This window comes from Argiope bruennichi, chromosome X1 (assembly GCF_947563725.1).
Source record: "Argiope bruennichi chromosome X1, qqArgBrue1.1, whole genome shotgun sequence".
In the NCBI taxonomy this organism is placed as follows: Eukaryota; Metazoa; Arthropoda; class Arachnida; order Araneae; family Araneidae; genus Argiope; species Argiope bruennichi.
Genome location: NC_079162.1, coordinates 19,422,178 through 19,440,862, shown reverse-complemented (window position 1 = coordinate 19,440,862; position 18,685 = coordinate 19,422,178). Strand labels below are relative to the sequence as shown.

The following is an 18,685-nucleotide window of genomic DNA, read 5'->3' as shown; positions in this document are numbered from 1 at the left end:
GTTATCAAGTATCCTTATAAACAATTTCTCGTATAAAAACTTTTATAATCGTAGCATTTAGATGTCAATAGAATTCAAATCATACAATATTAAATCAGCAAATCTACTCGTAAATGAAGAATAAAAATTGCTCAGAAAATTCCCATTCAAAAATAAAATTTAAAACAGATAGTTACTGATATTGCCCTGCTCAGTTTAAATAATGGTGCAGTGAACAAAATGACAAAAAGCTATAATTTAAACTGTTTATACAAAACTAAATGTTTAGTCGTTACACAAAAAGGACAAAAGAAGTTGGTGGAACAGTTTAATAGTAAATTATACTATTAAACTGTTCGATTCCCAGAAATTTAAATTTTACAGAAAGGATAAAATTTTATATTTTGATCTTTCAAATACCAAATAAATTCAACAAACGTTCGATTAAGATAATGAAAATGCATGAAATTTATGGAAACCAAATAATTTATGAAATCTCCTGAATTCATTCCTGAAGGTAATGACTAAATGAGCATAAAATTATTCTACAAATAGACATACAATACTGAATTTTCAAATTCAAAAGTATTCAACTTTAATGTAATACATGAATATGAAAAACATAATAAATTGATCAATTATATAGACTTTTATCTAAACATTGCATTTGATAAAACTGATTATATATGTAATGATCCTACATATATTTGTAAAATTTCAAAAATTTTTTTTTAATTCTAAAAATTACATTTAAAAAAAAACAAATTATACTTTGAACTTCCAATACATTTTAATTTTGGTCGGAGCATTTGGTCTACAGCATATGCAAGCTATAACAACGGTATTAAATTTTTTTTTCTTTTTTAATTTTGCACGATATTAGTACTATGTGTCCACCACGAGAATACTTCCAGACAAATGCCTATTTTTACGGCGGGCGTTATAGAAACAAGTTTCTGTAGATCCATTCGAATAAGATTAATCTGATGGAAGTCCGGCGGTGTCTTTTTTTCTTGGCGTCAATTTGAAACCTTAAAAAAAAGCTGTTGCTCATTCGTCTTCTCGCTTTAGCCGCAGTGGCACGTGTCTTTATATTCGCTTAGCTTACTTCCTTTATATTTTATTAACCTTTTCTTAGGTTAATATTAACTGCATTTCATTATTTAATAATTTTTTCTTTCCCTTAAATGCAGGTATCCTTTAAAATACCTTTCCAATTTAAGGAAGGGGTGACTTTAAAATCACAAGCACATAAAATTGTGCATAATGTAGCAGAATTTTGTGAAAAAAAAAAAAAAAAGACATTTGTTCAGGCTTTCCTTTTTAGATATAATTCCAAGAATCTAAAAATTTACGCATGTTAATATGAACTATAAGAAATAAAATATTTAACGATGTTTCTTCTACTCAGGTGCTTTGATTGTGATAAAAAAAAAAAGTGAGATAATGAGAATTTGATTGATCGATCGACATTGATGAGCATTGAACTGAAATGTGAAGAAGAAATTTAAGGATATTGGGAATGAAGAATTTTCAACTCCAAAATTATAAAATGAACGCAGGAATTTATGGATCCTTTATTGCTACGCTGCTCATGACCACCGATATACATTGAAAAGAAAAGCCCAGTTATCACTATATTACTTGAAATGACAGTTCGCGAGAAAAAGTTTTCTTTGAAATAATTTCTTTTTTAACCCGAGGAAATAGTCATCTGGAATATTACTTTAAAACAAACCTTTTACAGCTTTTTTCATAGAATAATGTAAAGCGATGCTGGTTTTATTTATTTGGGCTTTCCTTTTAAGTCCGGGACCTCTGGCACGCACTTGAATGAACACTTGAATTATTTTCAAATTCGGAATACTTTTACATATAAACTTTGCAAAATTAATTACGTTGAGGAAAGCTTGTGCATATTGAAAATAAATTACAAATCAAAGTTAGATTTTTTTTAAATCTAAAAATTAATAGTATGATAATTGTTAATTTTGTGTTACGGAAAATAGAATATACTCGAGAATAAATAAATATAAATTTCAAAATGTTTCAAGCATATTTAACAATGAACATTTTACTTTATATTAAAATATAAACAAGCTTTTATAAAAATTATGGAAAAATTACGATTAATTATACTATTACTTTTAATTTAAATTAGAGAGATTACCTCGCGTTTCGCACAGAATTTGGCATTAATTACTTACATAAATTTAAATCAAATGAAATGAAGACGATTAATTTTTTGTCATACATGATTCTACTTTAGATTTTATTTTTTCTAGCGCAATCGTTAGGCATATAAATAATTATTTAGTATTTTTTTTATTTGATTTGCATTGTTCTTTGTATACATATGACAGGAATAACAGAAATTTTCAATATTCCGAGTATTCAAATATTTTTAGTTTAGAAAATTAATTTTGAATTTGTTTTCAAAAAATAAATGCATTAATACCAAATATCGTCAATTTGGCGCTAAACGAGCCAATGTAAGAAACTTGAATGAATTTATAACTACTCTTCCGACAATAACCTATTTCTTTAGCGGCCGCCGTAAACTTAGGCATTCGTCTGGAAGTGTTCTCATTATGGACACACAGCAATTACACTTCGCAGCATAATGCTTGTTTTCTTTGCAATCGTTGCAATGTATTTTTTTAAATAGTCAGCATAACACAATTCTTTCGAGTTATATACAGAGAGAAAAAATAACTTTGATGTTATAGTTCTGCAATGCATGAAAATAATAAAAGACTGTTTTTATCCAAATTTTATATGACTACCAAAACCGACTGAAATTTTTAATTTCAAGCCTGTAACAAAAATATATGTTCTCACATTCAAACAATAAATAGAATAATATGTACTTAGTAAATGAAAGACGATAGATGGTTAGTTGAAAGAGAAAGGGTTTTAAAAAGAAATGATCTTTATCAGTAGAAAACTCCATGAGAGAGTCCAGCAAAGCAACAACATAATCACATTAATACAGGAAGAAAACTTCGGTCAAAAGAAAGGAAATTTGCTTATTTAATTAATGGAAGCAAGTTATTTACTTTTCCATTTCATTAATTTGTAAAAGGCATATTTATATATTTGAGATATATAGAAACACAACTTCATGTTCAACAAAAAATGATTTTTTAAAAAATTATGTTTAACTTTTGCGCAAATCAACATTTAGTTTCTTTTTAGAAGCATTCATAAAAAATAATTGTAAACTATCAACATAAATGTATATAATAGCCATCTTTTAGATACAAGAAAATAAAAGGGAACTGACTTTAAAACTCATTTCATACTTGGGATCATATTTTACATGCAGAAGCTTCAAATTCCATGAGGAAAAGAAAAAACTCTGGACCTTACAGTTATTTGACAGCTACACATATAATCAGAAACAGTTTTAACTCATGAAGAACAGTTGTTAATATGATTAACATATCAAAGACAGTGCCAACAAAAATGTTCCCTTGTGGCTTTCAAAACTGATACCATTTTTTATCTTTAAATTTTGTTGCTAATTGTCTTGCTGCGCTTTGAAAACTTTCAGCTTCAGACATCATTTTCTCAGTCCGATCTTCCAACTGCGATAAGGCTTCGCCTCTCTCAGCTAGATTCTAAATTGATGAAAATATTTATATAAAAATTGAATGAATCTACTGCTAAAAAAAACAAATATTTATGCTCAGTATTCGATAATGGAAAATGATCTAATAAAAGCAACCAAATAATTACATTACAAAAAAAAATTAGTACAATAAAGCTTTTATTTACATTAGAAAAAATCTCTGCAAATTACTATAACTGATCTAACATTAGTCAAAAGAACATAACTTTTTTAAACTAATTGAAATGTGTTCTGTATTTTTAAATTCGTACAAAACGGTGATGGTACATTTAGGAGATCATTCTAGAAGGCTGATATTTTATGAATCATATTCTCTTTTATATTGCATTCAACTCTTTAAATTTCATTTGTTTTTTTAATAGTTAGTCATTTCGGACTGAATGGCAATAATCAATAAAAGCTACGTTTATTTTAAGAAGTCCAAAATAAGGTGAAAATTTCATATCAAGTAATGACGTGTACATTCAAATGCAAAAAAGTGAGAAATTATACAGAATATAGCCATCACTTCTTGGCCACTCATTCGATAAAACGCATCGTTTGCAATTCTCTATATATTTCTTAAGAAACACTTCATTGACAATTAGAAATAGGTCTTTATATACATATATTTCTTGTATAACTTTACATTTGTTTCGCATAGCAATTTTGAATCAAATTGACAATACAATGAGACTAGACACATACAATATTTTTCTTCCAAAAAATATGGGTAACACTTCCGGCATCCAAATTTAGCAATGAATATTCAGACAGAGGAAAAGGTAGGGGAGGGGAAAACAGATGTCCCGGGAACCAGTCTAGTCCGGGCAACATGGGAACAAAACATTAGTGCATTTATTTCATTTTTTTAAGTGAATTATTCCAGTGGGGAGCGCTGAGGGGATATCAAACTGCAGATGAAACACTCAAACTAAAAATCTAATTGACACCTACTACGTTCACACCAATTTCATACTATACATTATACCATTTCTTGGAAAACTTCACACTTAAAAGAACTTATCAAAACCAATGTAATTATAATTAAAACCATTCTTTCAGAATTTCAGTTTTATCTTGCAATGAAAATGCTTGACATTCTAGAGGCATCGTAGGTTTTTCAAAAACAAAAAGAACAATAAAGCAGAAAAACTGGAGATTCTCATTCTAGAATGACATCTTATCATAAAGATAATTCGATGAAGTAACCCTTTTATCGTTCGTTCCACTAGCCTGCTATAGGATGTCCCCATATGCTCTATTGTTATTCTGTCCTTTAAATGAAAATGGCAGTGAAATATTTAATGTTACACTCCTGCTTTCAAAGAAAAGTTCCCCCTTTAATAGGAATAGAAAAATACTGAGTAATGTAGAAAATTTTCAGATTTTAGAAAGGTGAAAAGCACTACACAATCGACGCTTTGCGCCGTATAAATGAATAACTTTATGGTTATAACTGGAACGAATAAATCGAGACTGCGATGAAACGATGTATAACTAAGAGATACAGAAATAGAGCTTTACAGTACTTGCATAATAATTTAGAATTTTTCTCAGGGGCTCAACTTCTGGATGTGCGTACGGGTGTCCCAATCCTGAGGCTTCCATGCATATTTACTCTCTTCAATTTATCCTCCTGTTCGTTTTCAGCCTGATTTTTCCATCTGTCGATAGCAAGCAAGGGAGCTCTCCATGAGAAGTTACTGCACTCTGCTTACATCTTTCTTCTTATGCACAGCCGGAAACCAAACGTATTAGCAGTGCATAGCGACTCATTAGATGGCTAGTATATTGTAGTCCCCAGTATATCAATTCAGTCGCTAGCATGCCACTAGAGCGATTCGTCTGAATGGGATCAGGCAGAGCGCTCGCATTTTCAGGCCAGAGTAACAGTAACAGTAAACAAGGTCAGAGTACCAACTCAAATAAATTGTGAATCAAGTGAAAAAATTCTCCCTCGTCAAGTTTACAGATAAAAGATTAACTCTTTCCTTCCTACGCCATATTTATATAGTGGTCACCGATGTATTTGAGGAGATAGAGAAGCATATTTTGATGTTTGCCAGAAAAGTTATTTGAGTTTTCTAAAAATAAGAGATACAAATGCTTTTAGTCTGCTATCTTCCAAACTATAATGGAAATTATAGGAATGGCCCAAGAGTCATTGTTTCTTAGCTTCCTTGAAGATGAAACGCTCACAATGAAATGGTTAAATACCATACATCGTAATGGATTTCATCTGATGCAGCACAGAAGGGTAAGTTTATTTGTTTTAACGTAATGACAAACGCTTCAAGGGGAAAAATCATTAATTAATCTTTATAATTTTTTAACTAATTCCTTTCATATTATCATTTCCGATATTGTATCATTATAACTTAAAAATAACTTTTAGCCAATAAGGATTGACGTTCCATTTTGAAGCCACACTAGGAAACTTTTAAGATAAATATCATAATTTTGAACTAACGACGACAGATGACGAAGATGACAATTAAACGTCCCCTCTACGAATTTCCTTGTCTCATCTGTAGGAAAATGTTTAAAATTCAACGTCACATTTAATGTACACCAGGTCTACATACATAACTCTCCAACTCAAGATCCGAGAACTTACCACCAGAGACGAAGAGGCAGCTTTTTTTAAATAGACCTTCGTCTGATCATTTATTTGAATGGAGAACATAAGCTACTATGCAGGCTCTTCCTACAAATGATTCTACGTTGAATACAAAGGCCTATGCTTTTGATTTATCTGTACACTGACATTTCATGAAGAAATAAGTTTTTAAATCCAAATTGTGATTACAAGAATTGGTTAGCAAATGGTATGGGTTAATTACGAAATTCCAATAAGGAAACGCCAAAAATTGTATTGCAATACTTTTGCAGTCCCAGACCTGAATCAGACCTAAATGAAATATAAGCATCATTTCTTGATTTAAGTTATCCAATAAAACAATGGATTCAAAAAAATCAATATTACACATTATTCCTCAAGCTTAAAGTTTTTGAAAGCTAGACCACAACCACAGGTATTTCTTATTTCTTGTCACAATCGAGATAATCATCTAAAATGATAGATAATAGTTTTAGCTGTTAGCAAAGGAGCCCTATCAATGGATTTAATAATTAGAATTAAGTGGATGGTTTTGCCCCTTTGAAATTACAAAAGGATGGAAAACGAAGCAGTTTTCCAATAAGAAACATTTAATAAACTGCTATTACATTTGAACAGATCCATTTAAAGGCTACTAAGAACATTGTGCTCTTAAAAAAACTAGATAATCTAGCTGAAGTTAAAACTTATATGTCAGTGCTTCATAGAAATACTTATATTTTAATGAAACATATATATAAGCTTATTCATATATCTATGTTTCAAAGTCAAAAGAACGTCTTCTATAAAATTCTATTGAAATATGATAAACTATGGAGTATAAGAGAATGGTGGCGAAACAAAGGGTAAAATATATAAGATGTGCATGCTGTGGCCTAACAGCTAATTTCTAAACCGTTACAGATGGAATATATTTCCAATTGGAAAAATACTCTAATGGGGCAAATAATTATATTTTATGCTGATTGAGTTAATGATAGTTAAAAAAATTACAAACTAAATTTTTATTTCTCCTAAGATCCGATTAGTCATATTTATTTAAAAAAATTTCGCATTATAATATCCCAAAAAGAAAAATTTCTATCATCTGTAGCTTAAATGTAGATTTGAATACTACTGTTTTAGACCATTTCAATCGCCTTCTCCTGAAAGATCAGCCAATCAACGAAACATCTGTAGATTGGCTTAAAATAATGAAATTCAAAGCGTCGTAACAATAAAACTTTTTAAATTTAAAATTCGCATGTGTCAAGAGTATTTTACTATATCAGACTAATATGATAAGGGGGGGGGGATATAAAAATTTAGACGCAAAAAAATCAACAAGGATATCAATTATTTCAGCAGTACATTTATTGACTCTAACAATATGATACATAATTATCTGCATCAATAATAGTTTTTTCCCCCAACTGAAACTATATCTCTAATGATTCTAAGGATTTAAGTTAGCTACTGGGTCTAAATTATGAGTATTGTAGAAGCATATTCAACCATTACATTAATTAAACTTTATTTATATTAAAGATGAATGAAGCTTTAAAATTTTTTAAAGGGGCATTTAAGCATAGAAATTGATACTACCACCACACCTTTTCAAGTCACTAAAAGATCTATCTCCTCTTTCGATTTTCTTATGTTTCCCATTAACAATAATTCTGGTCATCACGCATAGGTTTATCGAGTAAGATAAAGGAGCGAAATCTTAAAGAATCTCCCTACTATCATATGAAGTCGACTGTACTGCAGTACGAAAATAGTAAAAAGAAATTAGTTATACCTGCTTCACTTTAGCAAGTTCTCCACCCAGTGTTCCTGCATGCGCTTTTATTTGTTCACTGTTTGAACTGATATGTACATGGCTAGCTACATTTTTGGAAGGTTTACCACTGGAAACGCCAACTAAAGAAAAAAAAATAAAGCATTTTAGTATGAATGCAGAATAAGAAAGAAAAAAAACAAGCCTATTGAAATCAATAACGAAGGCAACTTACATAACTCCTCTCTGTCGAGTATACTTGGGGCTGCACCAAAAAGTCCTTTAAAGAAACTTTGTTTTGGAGCTTCGGGAAGTTCTTTGTTAACAAAAAGAGTTCCAAGCATATCTTGCAATAAATTACTGAAACAGATTTGAAGAAAATATATATTCAATTCATTTATCCAGGAAATTGGAATTCATATGCAATCGTTACTTACTCAGATTCATAAGAATCCAAATAGAAGATAACATATATTTACTTTCAAATGCAATTACTTTCTGTATATCTATATGTATTTAAATACCGGGTAATTCTAAAATAAAATTAGAAAAAAAACTGTCCCGATACATGAGACCGTAACTATCATACCGTTCACAGGAACGGAATAAAATTTTGGTTCACGGTATTTTGAGTTATGCGCTCAAGAATCAAGTGAAAAACAACAGTTAAACTCTAACACTTGCGGTTACAATGACAAATTTCAAATGACAACACCGACTTTTTTTTTTTTATTCGAATGTGTTCCTCATCGCAAAATACAGCGTTGGAACTGTACCTGTAGCACAAAAAACCCCAGCGGTAGACACACTAAAAAGAAAAGAGTAAACAACCAATGACAGGGTGCGTAGTGAGAAACTTCTGCAAAAATTAAGCACTTTTAAGCACTTTCTAAGCACCTTAACTCCAAAATTTAAGCACCTTTGCATAAGTATGCATATGTAAACTGCATATTTTTTAAGCATAGTATTTTTTTTTCTGTTTTATAATAATGCGTAGTTCTCATAGAAAAAAAATTCTTAAAAATTAATTTTAAACACTTATTTTTTAAATTTCAATATTTATTTCTGTATTTGCGCAACATCTTCTATTGTAAAACTATTGTTCTTCTTCTATTGTTCTTTTTGGATTTGACAAAAAGATAGAAATGATAATAAAAATGGAGAAAAAACTATTAACACCAAGAAAAATTAAGTCAACTACTTTTACAAGATTAACAATAAAGATTTGTGATCTTTTTCAACATTTCCTAAAATTAAAATAAAATATCAGATAGACACAACATTTCTGAAAATGTCGATAGTGGTGTAGAAGCTCAGCATGACCACAAATTTTGTATTTGACTTTTATATAGGCAACAACAATTAAGACCCTGGAATTAACGGCTGTAATTAAATATTTTTACTGATTCTATCGTGTGATCGTTGGCAAGTGTTTTGAGATTAATCTCTGGAATGCGGTTGAAAGTATCCAAAAAGCGAATGTGGGTTTTAGACGCCTTTTTCCCAACTGATTGAAACAAAACAATTGACTCAAAACTACACTTATAGTCACAAAATTACATATCACATTTGATATATTTAAATTTCTACATTTTTGAGTTATCGCATTTACATATTTATGAAAGTACAGACCTACATATGGTGAATCCCTTGTTGGATTTGGCTCAAAATTTGTTTAAACAATAAATATTTAATCTGTGTACAAAATTTTAACTATCTAGCTCTCTTTGTTTTGTAGTTATCATGTTAACTTATATTCGAATAGTCGGACAGACAAACAGATTTCCTTTAACGAATGTAGCTGAAAATTTGATCGAAATCTACAAGTTTTGTGTGAAAGCATATCAAATTTCATCCATCTAGCTCAAAGTGTTTCTTTGTTATCTTTGTCACAGACAGATATTTTCTGAAAATGTGTTTTCGAATTCAAGGAGGTATGAAACGTGGAGATTCATTAAAATCTCGAGTTCGAATTTTTTGAAGATTGCAATATTTTCTCTAAATTTTGTATACGAAAAAGTAAAAATGCCAATTGAAGCATTTTTTAAGAAAGTCTTTCTTGATACCAGCGCGAGACAATATATCGCATTGTCCAAAACTAATTTCTCAGAATTAAAAATTCCAATTTTTAAAATTACATTCAACAAAAAAAAAAAAAAAAAAATTATTCAAAAGTTATTCTTTTTTAACCTTTAAAGCGGTGTTTGAAAATACATTAAAATTCTATTTTTTAATTAAACTTCGAATTAAAAGTTTGAGAAATCCGTTTTTAGTGTGTCTCTAATGCCCGAAAAATAACTTCCTAAATGCCATGCCCCTGCATTCTTCAATGGCTTTATGCAAAGCGTTGCTCAGGGCAAGACATTATATATATAGAGAAAGATTTCATTGGGGAAAAAATTTCTATAAAAGTTATAAAAGGAAAAAAAAGTTATAATAAAATAACAAAAACTTAATCTTGAGAAATTTTTTTTTTTTTTTTTTTTTTTTTTTTAGTTAAGTACCAGATCCAGCAATTTCTTTTCTCTTTTTTTTTTTTTTTTTTTTTGTAAGACTGTTCAACAAATAAAAATGTTCAAATGAATGGGGTCATTCAAAAAATACCGCGAAAGATATCACGATCATTGAAAATTTAAGGCTTCAAGTTAAAATTTCATACTATATTTTGCGCGACTGACTAACATAATTACATACACAATTAATTAAAATTCAATATAGTACAGTTGAATACCTCTAGTAGGTACTTCAAGCGATTGCTAAAAATGACATATTAATGAGAATGATGATCGAATATGTTAGTGTTTTTAAAGCAGCTTTTCCCAGGTTCGATATCTCGTTTTGGCGCGTCAAATTCATCCTGCTACTTTCATATTTTCCGTTGATAGGACCCTATCGCATATTCTTCTTTAACACCACATAAAATTTTAAATATATACTTACTAGGCATAACTGAAATAAATTCTAACAACATCTAAAACATTAAAAATTGAAATTCGAATGTTTTCTGAGTCGCAATAAGTATAGCATAGTACGGATTTCGTACTGCCCTTTCCAGATAACTATTCCAGTATTTTAATAAACAGCAATGCACATTATTGAAAAAAAAGGGGAGAAAAAAAAACGCGTATCGAAAGGGAGAAAAAAAAGAGGGGAGAATCATTGAGCATTATTTTAAAATGTGCTGGAACCCTTGGAATACTTCTTCGAATTCTTCCCTGTTGGTTTTTCTTTTTTGATACATCCGGTAAACAAGCCTTTATGAACATGATTTCGAATTATCATATTCAACTTGTGGGGGAAAAGACAAACGTAAAGCTTTCTTCGTTCTTCACAAGAAAATTAAATATTTTTAAGGACCTTTTCTGAAAATTAAGCACTTTTAAGGAATAAAAATGTTTTTCAAATTTAAGCACTTTTGATGAAGCTACGTAGCCTGAATAATAGCAAAAAAGGAACAAAAAACAAAACATTTTATTATGTTTCACAAATTTTCTATTTGACCTACTCAACTATGATATTTTGCTTGCTGCTGATGGCGCCTAGAACCAATACAAGTACCATCCGAGAGGAATCTGTTAAATTTCACGTCTCTAGTAGGCACACCACAGTGGTTTTCTCTTTTCTTAGTCTGTCTAACTCTGGTGATTTTCGTACTACAGGTACCGTTCCAAAGGTATTTTTTTTTTTTTTTTTGCTATGGACTTTTGTTTTGCACATTCGAATAATAATAATAACAATAAAAAAAAAATAAAAAAAAACTGGTGCTATTTGAAAATTTTTAAATTTTGTCACTGCAATCGTAACTGTTAAGAGTTTAAATGTTGTTTTTCATATGATTCTTGAGCGCATACCTCAAAATACCTTGAACCAAAATTTTAATCCGTCCTTGTGAATGCTATGATAGTTGTGGTCTCATACTTCGGAATAGTTTTTTTTTTTTTTTTTTTTATAATCACCCGGTATAATATTAACAAACAATACTGTTCTTTCCAATTTCTTGTATTCGAAGCATGCAAAGAAAAAGAAGCTGAAACCGAAATAAAATTACATTTCAAAATTTCATGAATCGCTATGTTTTAGATGCCTCTAGGAACATATCTTCTTTAGATATGATGGCCTTTAAGATCCTAATTTATTTTAGTGTTAATAAAATTATCATCATTTTTTAAATCCCAAAATCCGCTGATTTTCAAAATTAAAGTTCATAATTACAGGTATAATGTTAAAATTAAATTAATAATTACAGGTATAATGTTAAAATTAAATTAATAATTACAGGCATAACATTCGAAATTATTCAAAATAGTTATCACAAATATTTTATAAACTTATGTAATAAAAAATTAAGAGAATTATAACTGCACTGTAAACCCCTACTATCTGTTAAATGGTTAAAAGGGAATTACATCAATTGTGTTTCTTCTAATAACAATAATAAGATTGCTTGATCATAGTTAAAAAGAATTCTCGGTATCTTTCAGAAGATGATCTAATAAAAAGAATCATTAGGCTTGAGGTTGGGAAATCTCAAGCAGAGATGGCAAGCTTTTTAAGAGTGTCTTGAGCAATGGTAACGGAATGGAAGATATTGAGCAATGGTTATGGAAGATATTCTAAATAACAGGAATTATTGCCAAAAAATTACGAAAAACCATAACACTTGTACAGAATCAAAACGTAGCATTAAAAGTCATACCATATAATGATACATTAGAAAATCTTGGGATTATAATGCTTCATATAGAACAAACATTCTGATTGTTACTATTATTGAGCTAGAAACAGCAATTTTGGACAAAGTAAGATTGACAACATGTCCTCTTCACTAATGGGCCAAGATGCAATACAAAAAGCAATTTTAGATTAATTTTACTCTGGAGAAAGATGACTATCCAATATGATGTTTCCCCCCAATTTTTTCTCCAACATAAGAGAAACAAGTACCTGGGTGGAAGTGGAATCCTTAAAAGGGAAAATATCAGTTAGATATATTGTGCACTATTGTATACTTTTGATGCCATTTCTGTGACAATAAACTTCAAAATAGGTTATTTTTAATATTTATATAATGCTTTTCTAGGAAGATATAGCGAGCACCTTTCTTTTCATAGATGGAAAATAAGGCCAGTCAGTTTGCCAACCATCTTCTAGAAGTTATCCGTGGTAGCAAATGAGATTGCCGTACAGAATTCCACATAAAGGTATTCTGAAAAAGTTACTGCATGACAATAACCCTTTAGACTTTAAAATTAATGAAAGAAATGGAATTCGTGCCATAATCGAGGATCAGTTATCAAATTTTACATGTTAATCATATAAGGCTTGCAGCGGGACCAGCGAAGCATATATGTCAAGGTGAGAGGCAAATTCCTTATTAGCCTGATGATTCCATAAATGTAAGTTGTCAGCTGTTGGCAGATTTTGCTGTTTGAAATCGTTGCGGTTTCATTCGTAATTTGCTTATTTTGTAATACTACAAATGATGTCTCACAGAATTTGTCATGCATAAAAATTCATTATAATAAATGAATCCTTATTAATGATATCACATTTTTTTTCTCGCAATTTTCAACAGTGTGGAAATAGCAAGGTCCTAGTGATAAAAAGAATGGACATTCAATAAGAAATAATAGAAAATACCAAAAGAATGAAATCTGAAATCAATGTAACAGCATTACATTCCTCTTCCATGAGCATAAACGTTCAAAATAATTATAAACTCACCAATAATCAGCAGATATAGAAAACTTCTGTAGTTCTGTAGGTGAACATAAATATACCCCATGTCCATTCTTACTAAAACAAAAGGTTCTAGCAACACTGAAAAAAATTCATTACATATGATTACATGTAAGAAAATATGATTAACAGTGCACTTCATTTTTACGTAGTACATCGATTAAAAAGTCAAAGCAAAACAGCAAAATCAACAAACAAAAGAATTCAAACAAAGATTATTTTAATAGTTCAGACATGTATTTATACTGCCAGGAAAAAGTTAAGATAGAGCTTCTTTTTGGGATGCTCAAAATTATAAAATAAAAAGTGGTAGTATGAAAGATCATAAGTAACTTTAACTATATTTTATGAAACAATGTACTACCATTTCCAAAAGAAAAACGACATTTCTATAGAAATTGTAAGAAACCGCCAACATCAAATTTTCGAAATTAAGCTATTTCTCAAACAGATAATTCCGGATTTTTATATTATAGTAATAAAATATTCTTGGTGAAGAGAAGAAAATATAGTATACATGATATGTTAAGACGGTGGGACATAAGTTAGGTAGATATGGTAGTTCAATTCTGTGGGACGAAGTTTATGTAGATAGACTGAATATTCATTTTCTTTTGTCAGAGGTCCGAAACAAGGCATGTAGATAATTCAATGTTATTCGGGAGAACATTTTTATAAGGAGGGATCAATTATTATTAATAACTACGTACGAAACAGCATGGCTACAAAAACTGTGAAACAAATTTCCTTGACTTTTAAATTTTTTTATGAATTTCATTTTTAAATGAAATTCCTAAAAATTTGTTCATTTCAATCAGAAATGAAATGAGCATCCAAAAAAATTATTAAAACAATATATTACATTTCTTATTCGTAAAAAATACTAGAAATTTTAACAAATTTTTTTGTTTCTAAAACTGTATAAGAATTCTACGAAACATTAAAACTACTAGCTGCCTTTGTTCTAGTTTGTTCGTCCAGTATATTGACTTTTTAAACGATTAATTAAGCTGTACAATGATTAATTAATAATTTGACACGACAGAAAAACATAAATTTAATTGAATCAGTTTTATTATTATCAGTTTTTTTATTGCAAATTAAAAAGTGCGTACATAACAAATAAAAGCGCAAATGAAAATCCTATTAGTAAATTAATGACTGGTAGAAACAAGCGATTGGGTGTTTAGATGGATGAATTTGAATTCCTTCATAACATTTATGAAGGAATACATGTTGCATTCATTATCAAATTAAATTAAAAATATTATTTGAATTAAGGGAAAATTGTACAGAAATCAAACTGATATAATTAAAAAAGCATTTTTTTTTTTTTAAATTTTAAGATACTACAGTCTTTTTTTTTGTAAGATAATAGTTTTAGGAGATATAAATATTAATTTCTGTATGCAAATCACAACGATTACGACTAGACTTAAGATACATGTACGGTCACCAAAACTGAAATATATGGGGGCTTCTTTCTCATCAAATATAACTGTGGCAATTTTTTTTTTTTATTGCAACCTTAAAAAGCAGTTTGTTACCCAGTTCTGGTATTTATCCAGGATGGTAGTTTTAAGGAGAGTTTTAGAACGACTGACACGTGGCAAGAAACCATAAATTAATCTGAAGTCTTACCATGATTACTTATTTGGAAACCTGGAGTATGTGGGCCATCGGTTTGGTGTGGTTTTTCCAAATTTCTTAGGACAGCGCTCGTCGGTCTCTATCTCTTAGTTTCGTGGGTTTGCTGGGTCGAAGCACATTCCGACAATCACCATTCACTTTCCACTTCTTAATCACAAAAGAGACTGTCGATTTTGGAATATTTATCTCACTAGATATGTCCCTTAATGATCTGCCATTTCTATGATATCCGACAACAACACCTTTCTCGAAGTCAGACAGCTTTGAATTTCGTGGCATCTTGTATGCAACTAATGCTAATGCTATTTCCTATACGATCTTTAAACCCAGAAGGCGTGATGTAGAACAGGACCGCAGATATCCTTATTTGCATGGGTGTCAATATACTTATTGGTAGATAACGTGTTATGGTGATATATCTGTTATTGCTTACTGATCAAAAAATATATTCAAACAGTCGATTGTCAATATCAGCGATAAAATTTGAGCAGAAAGAACAATATTTTAATTTTTAAGAATCTATGTAATAGGCGAAAAAAATGAAAAATGTACTTAATTTGCAACCACTCTTTCCCCTCAATATTTTACTCCGTAAATAATGACGCCCTGCCTGATCCCAGTTATGCCGCTGGTTGTGGTAGCATGTCTTCGTAAATGATGAGACAACAGACACTCACACGAGGTTGTGCTAACATACCCGAGACGAATTTTAATGTTATTAAACTTAAGTTGAATAAAATCTCATAAAACTTAAATAATTGACAAAAGTTGTGCTGAAATTTAAAAAATTATATGCATTTTGTTACGACAAATCAGGTAAGTAATTTAATTCCCTATGAAGGAATTATTTTAATATTAATACAATTTGCTAATGATTAATATAATAACTCTTGCACAACATGCAATTGGTAAACATCTACAATGAACCTTTTAGTTTTTAAGATATAAATATGCGTGTGTACTTATGTTTATGCTGTTATAGTTCTTTGAAATGGAGATAAAAACAAATCTCTTCACATTTTAACTTCAGAGACTGCAAAATGCCCCCCCCCCTCCTGTCTTACCTGAAACATCTCTTTTTAACACACAGTTAACAGGTAATTTAATGCAAAAGTCATCTCACTTCTTGTTATTTTCTTAAAGGAATTGGAAAGTAAGTCATAAAAACACGAGTGAATTAGTAAACAGTCAAGAACATTTGGTTATGAACATAAGAGTTAACTCGTAAGAGGTCAACAATGTATTAAACGGAAAAAAAAAATCTACTAGTGTTATTAATTTCTAAAAGTGCTGTTCTTGGGCACATCTAGGCTGGGTTTTTGTAACCGTGTTTATTGGAATATCAGCGTGATCAAGCATCGATTTCCTCTATCCATCTAGCTGGACTAAATTCACTGTACACACACACAGAACAATTTTCGTAAAAATAATAAATAATATACCACAGAATTCAAAGTGAATCTGCTGTGTGATAAACCTTTACTTAATTTTGCATTCGCCAATTTCAAATACAAAATTGAGCTGAGCTACAAGAAATGCAAGAAAATACTTGATAAATACATACATTTAAGAGAGCAGAGGATTTTGAGCTTAAAATTATATAATTTTACAAAAATTCATTTAAGCAATGCTCCTTAGACTTCAAATGGCATAAAAGAAATAAAGACTATTAATTGAAAACAACGACAGAATATTTTATAACAAATACACAAAACAGAATTCATTTTGTAGAAAACCTTTATATAAAATGAAATATAAAATTTTGTAGACACATTTGATGTCATACACTATCTGAAAAAATCTTACCGCATATCAACTAAAGGTAGAAACTCTTCAGTACAAATGATTCTCAGAGAAGGCAAACTATAGATAGTAATACTTCCACTGGCAGCATAACAGCATAAACATATTTTATCTGAAAAAACGATATTTAGTTAAAGTTTCATGTCTGTTTCAGAATTATTTTCAAGCTATTCATAAAGTTAAAAATTTACTGGAAAATATTTTCCATTAAATATTTCTTATTACGCATGACTACTTTTTCAAACGTCGATTCACTTCAAATAACGAACCACTTTTATAGTATTTTTGCCCAGGTTTATAACAAAAGATTTTGTGACGCCTACTAACCTTATCTGCAAACTTCTACGTCACAACAACAGTAGGATGCTTGAACCTTGACGTCACATTTAACGTACACCAGAGCCACAGCGAAATTTGATTTTGGAATCCTACAGATCGGACGAAGCAACTTTACTACCAGACCACCATGGCCAATATATTTTTATATTTACCATCACATTGATTTTCAGTTAGTCATTTCCAATGGCAACTCTAATTAAAAATTGCACAGAAGTAGATATTCATGAATTGCGGGGATATAAAATGGAAGTACACTGGCAAAACAAACAAAACTTATCTTCTTTTTATAAGGGTTCAAAAGGGGTCCTTTAAAATTATATATATATATATATATATATATAAGTAACCAATCTAAAATTAGAAATATTTTGAAAACGAAACTAAATAGTTTCGGAATTGCAACTAAAAATTATTTCTCATTCAATCTAAAACCAAAAAAGGAACAGAAAAAGCACCATAGTATTTAGAGAGTGCAAATGCAGCTACTTCTAAAACATAGATGAATTGTGACAATAGTAATAAAAACCAAGTTAAAAGGAAAAAATAAAAATTAAACCAAATAAAAAAAAAAGATTTATAAAAGTTTTTAAAGGGGTTTTCAAAAGGTTTTTTAATATATTGCTAAAAAATTTTAAAATTTAAAATAATTTTTCGGATAATTCTTCTGAATTTACTTTTTCGAGAATTCCATGTTTTTTTGGCGTTAGGAAGATATAGTATCTTCATTATAATAAATAAATAAAATTATGCAAGAAGTTAATAAGAAATTTATCATATCGCATGGCGCGTCGCGCGCTCAACCAAGGGCACTGTGGATAGCTTTGTGTCAGGAGCCTTCACGGGCAAAAAATTACTGACACAATCGTTATGTTATAAAAATCTTAAAAATATAAAATTTGTGGAAACGGGAAGTATAAGACATGTCCATTAGCAGGTAAGGAACAAATCAATAATGAAATCTCAAAATTACAAGCATTCTGTAAAAACAAAAACTTGATTTATCTTTAAAATTTTTCAGAATGTAATTTAAAATATATTGGTCAAACTAGCACCGAGCTCAATTTAAGAATTAATAATCATAGATCCGATATTAAAAACTTTATAAAAAATCAGACTACTGACTTTGAACTGGAACACTTTCAAAACCATAACTTTAATAATATAAATATCTACATTCTAG

The 18,685-nt window shown here is 29.8% G+C and overlaps 1 protein-coding gene across 1 annotated transcript in view; it reads right to left on the bottom strand.

Moving 5' to 3' along the window:
- Window positions 1–645: 645 nt before the first annotated feature.
- The window catches only part of LOC129958844 (syntaxin-binding protein 5-like), a 112,600-nt gene continuing 94,560 nt past the window's right edge, over window positions 646–18,685 (bottom strand). Inside the window, exons 25-29 of the mRNA XM_056071566.1 lie at window positions 17,170–17,278; window positions 13,699–13,794; window positions 8,210–8,334; window positions 7,996–8,117; window positions 646–3,602 (exon numbers count right to left, since the gene is read on the bottom strand). Coding sequence (XP_055927541.1) covers window positions 3,465–3,602; window positions 7,996–8,117; window positions 8,210–8,334; window positions 13,699–13,794; window positions 17,170–17,278 — 590 coding nt within the window. The 3' untranslated portion in view covers window positions 646–3,464. The remainder of the gene's footprint in view (window positions 3,603–7,995; window positions 8,118–8,209; window positions 8,335–13,698; window positions 13,795–17,169; window positions 17,279–18,685) is intronic.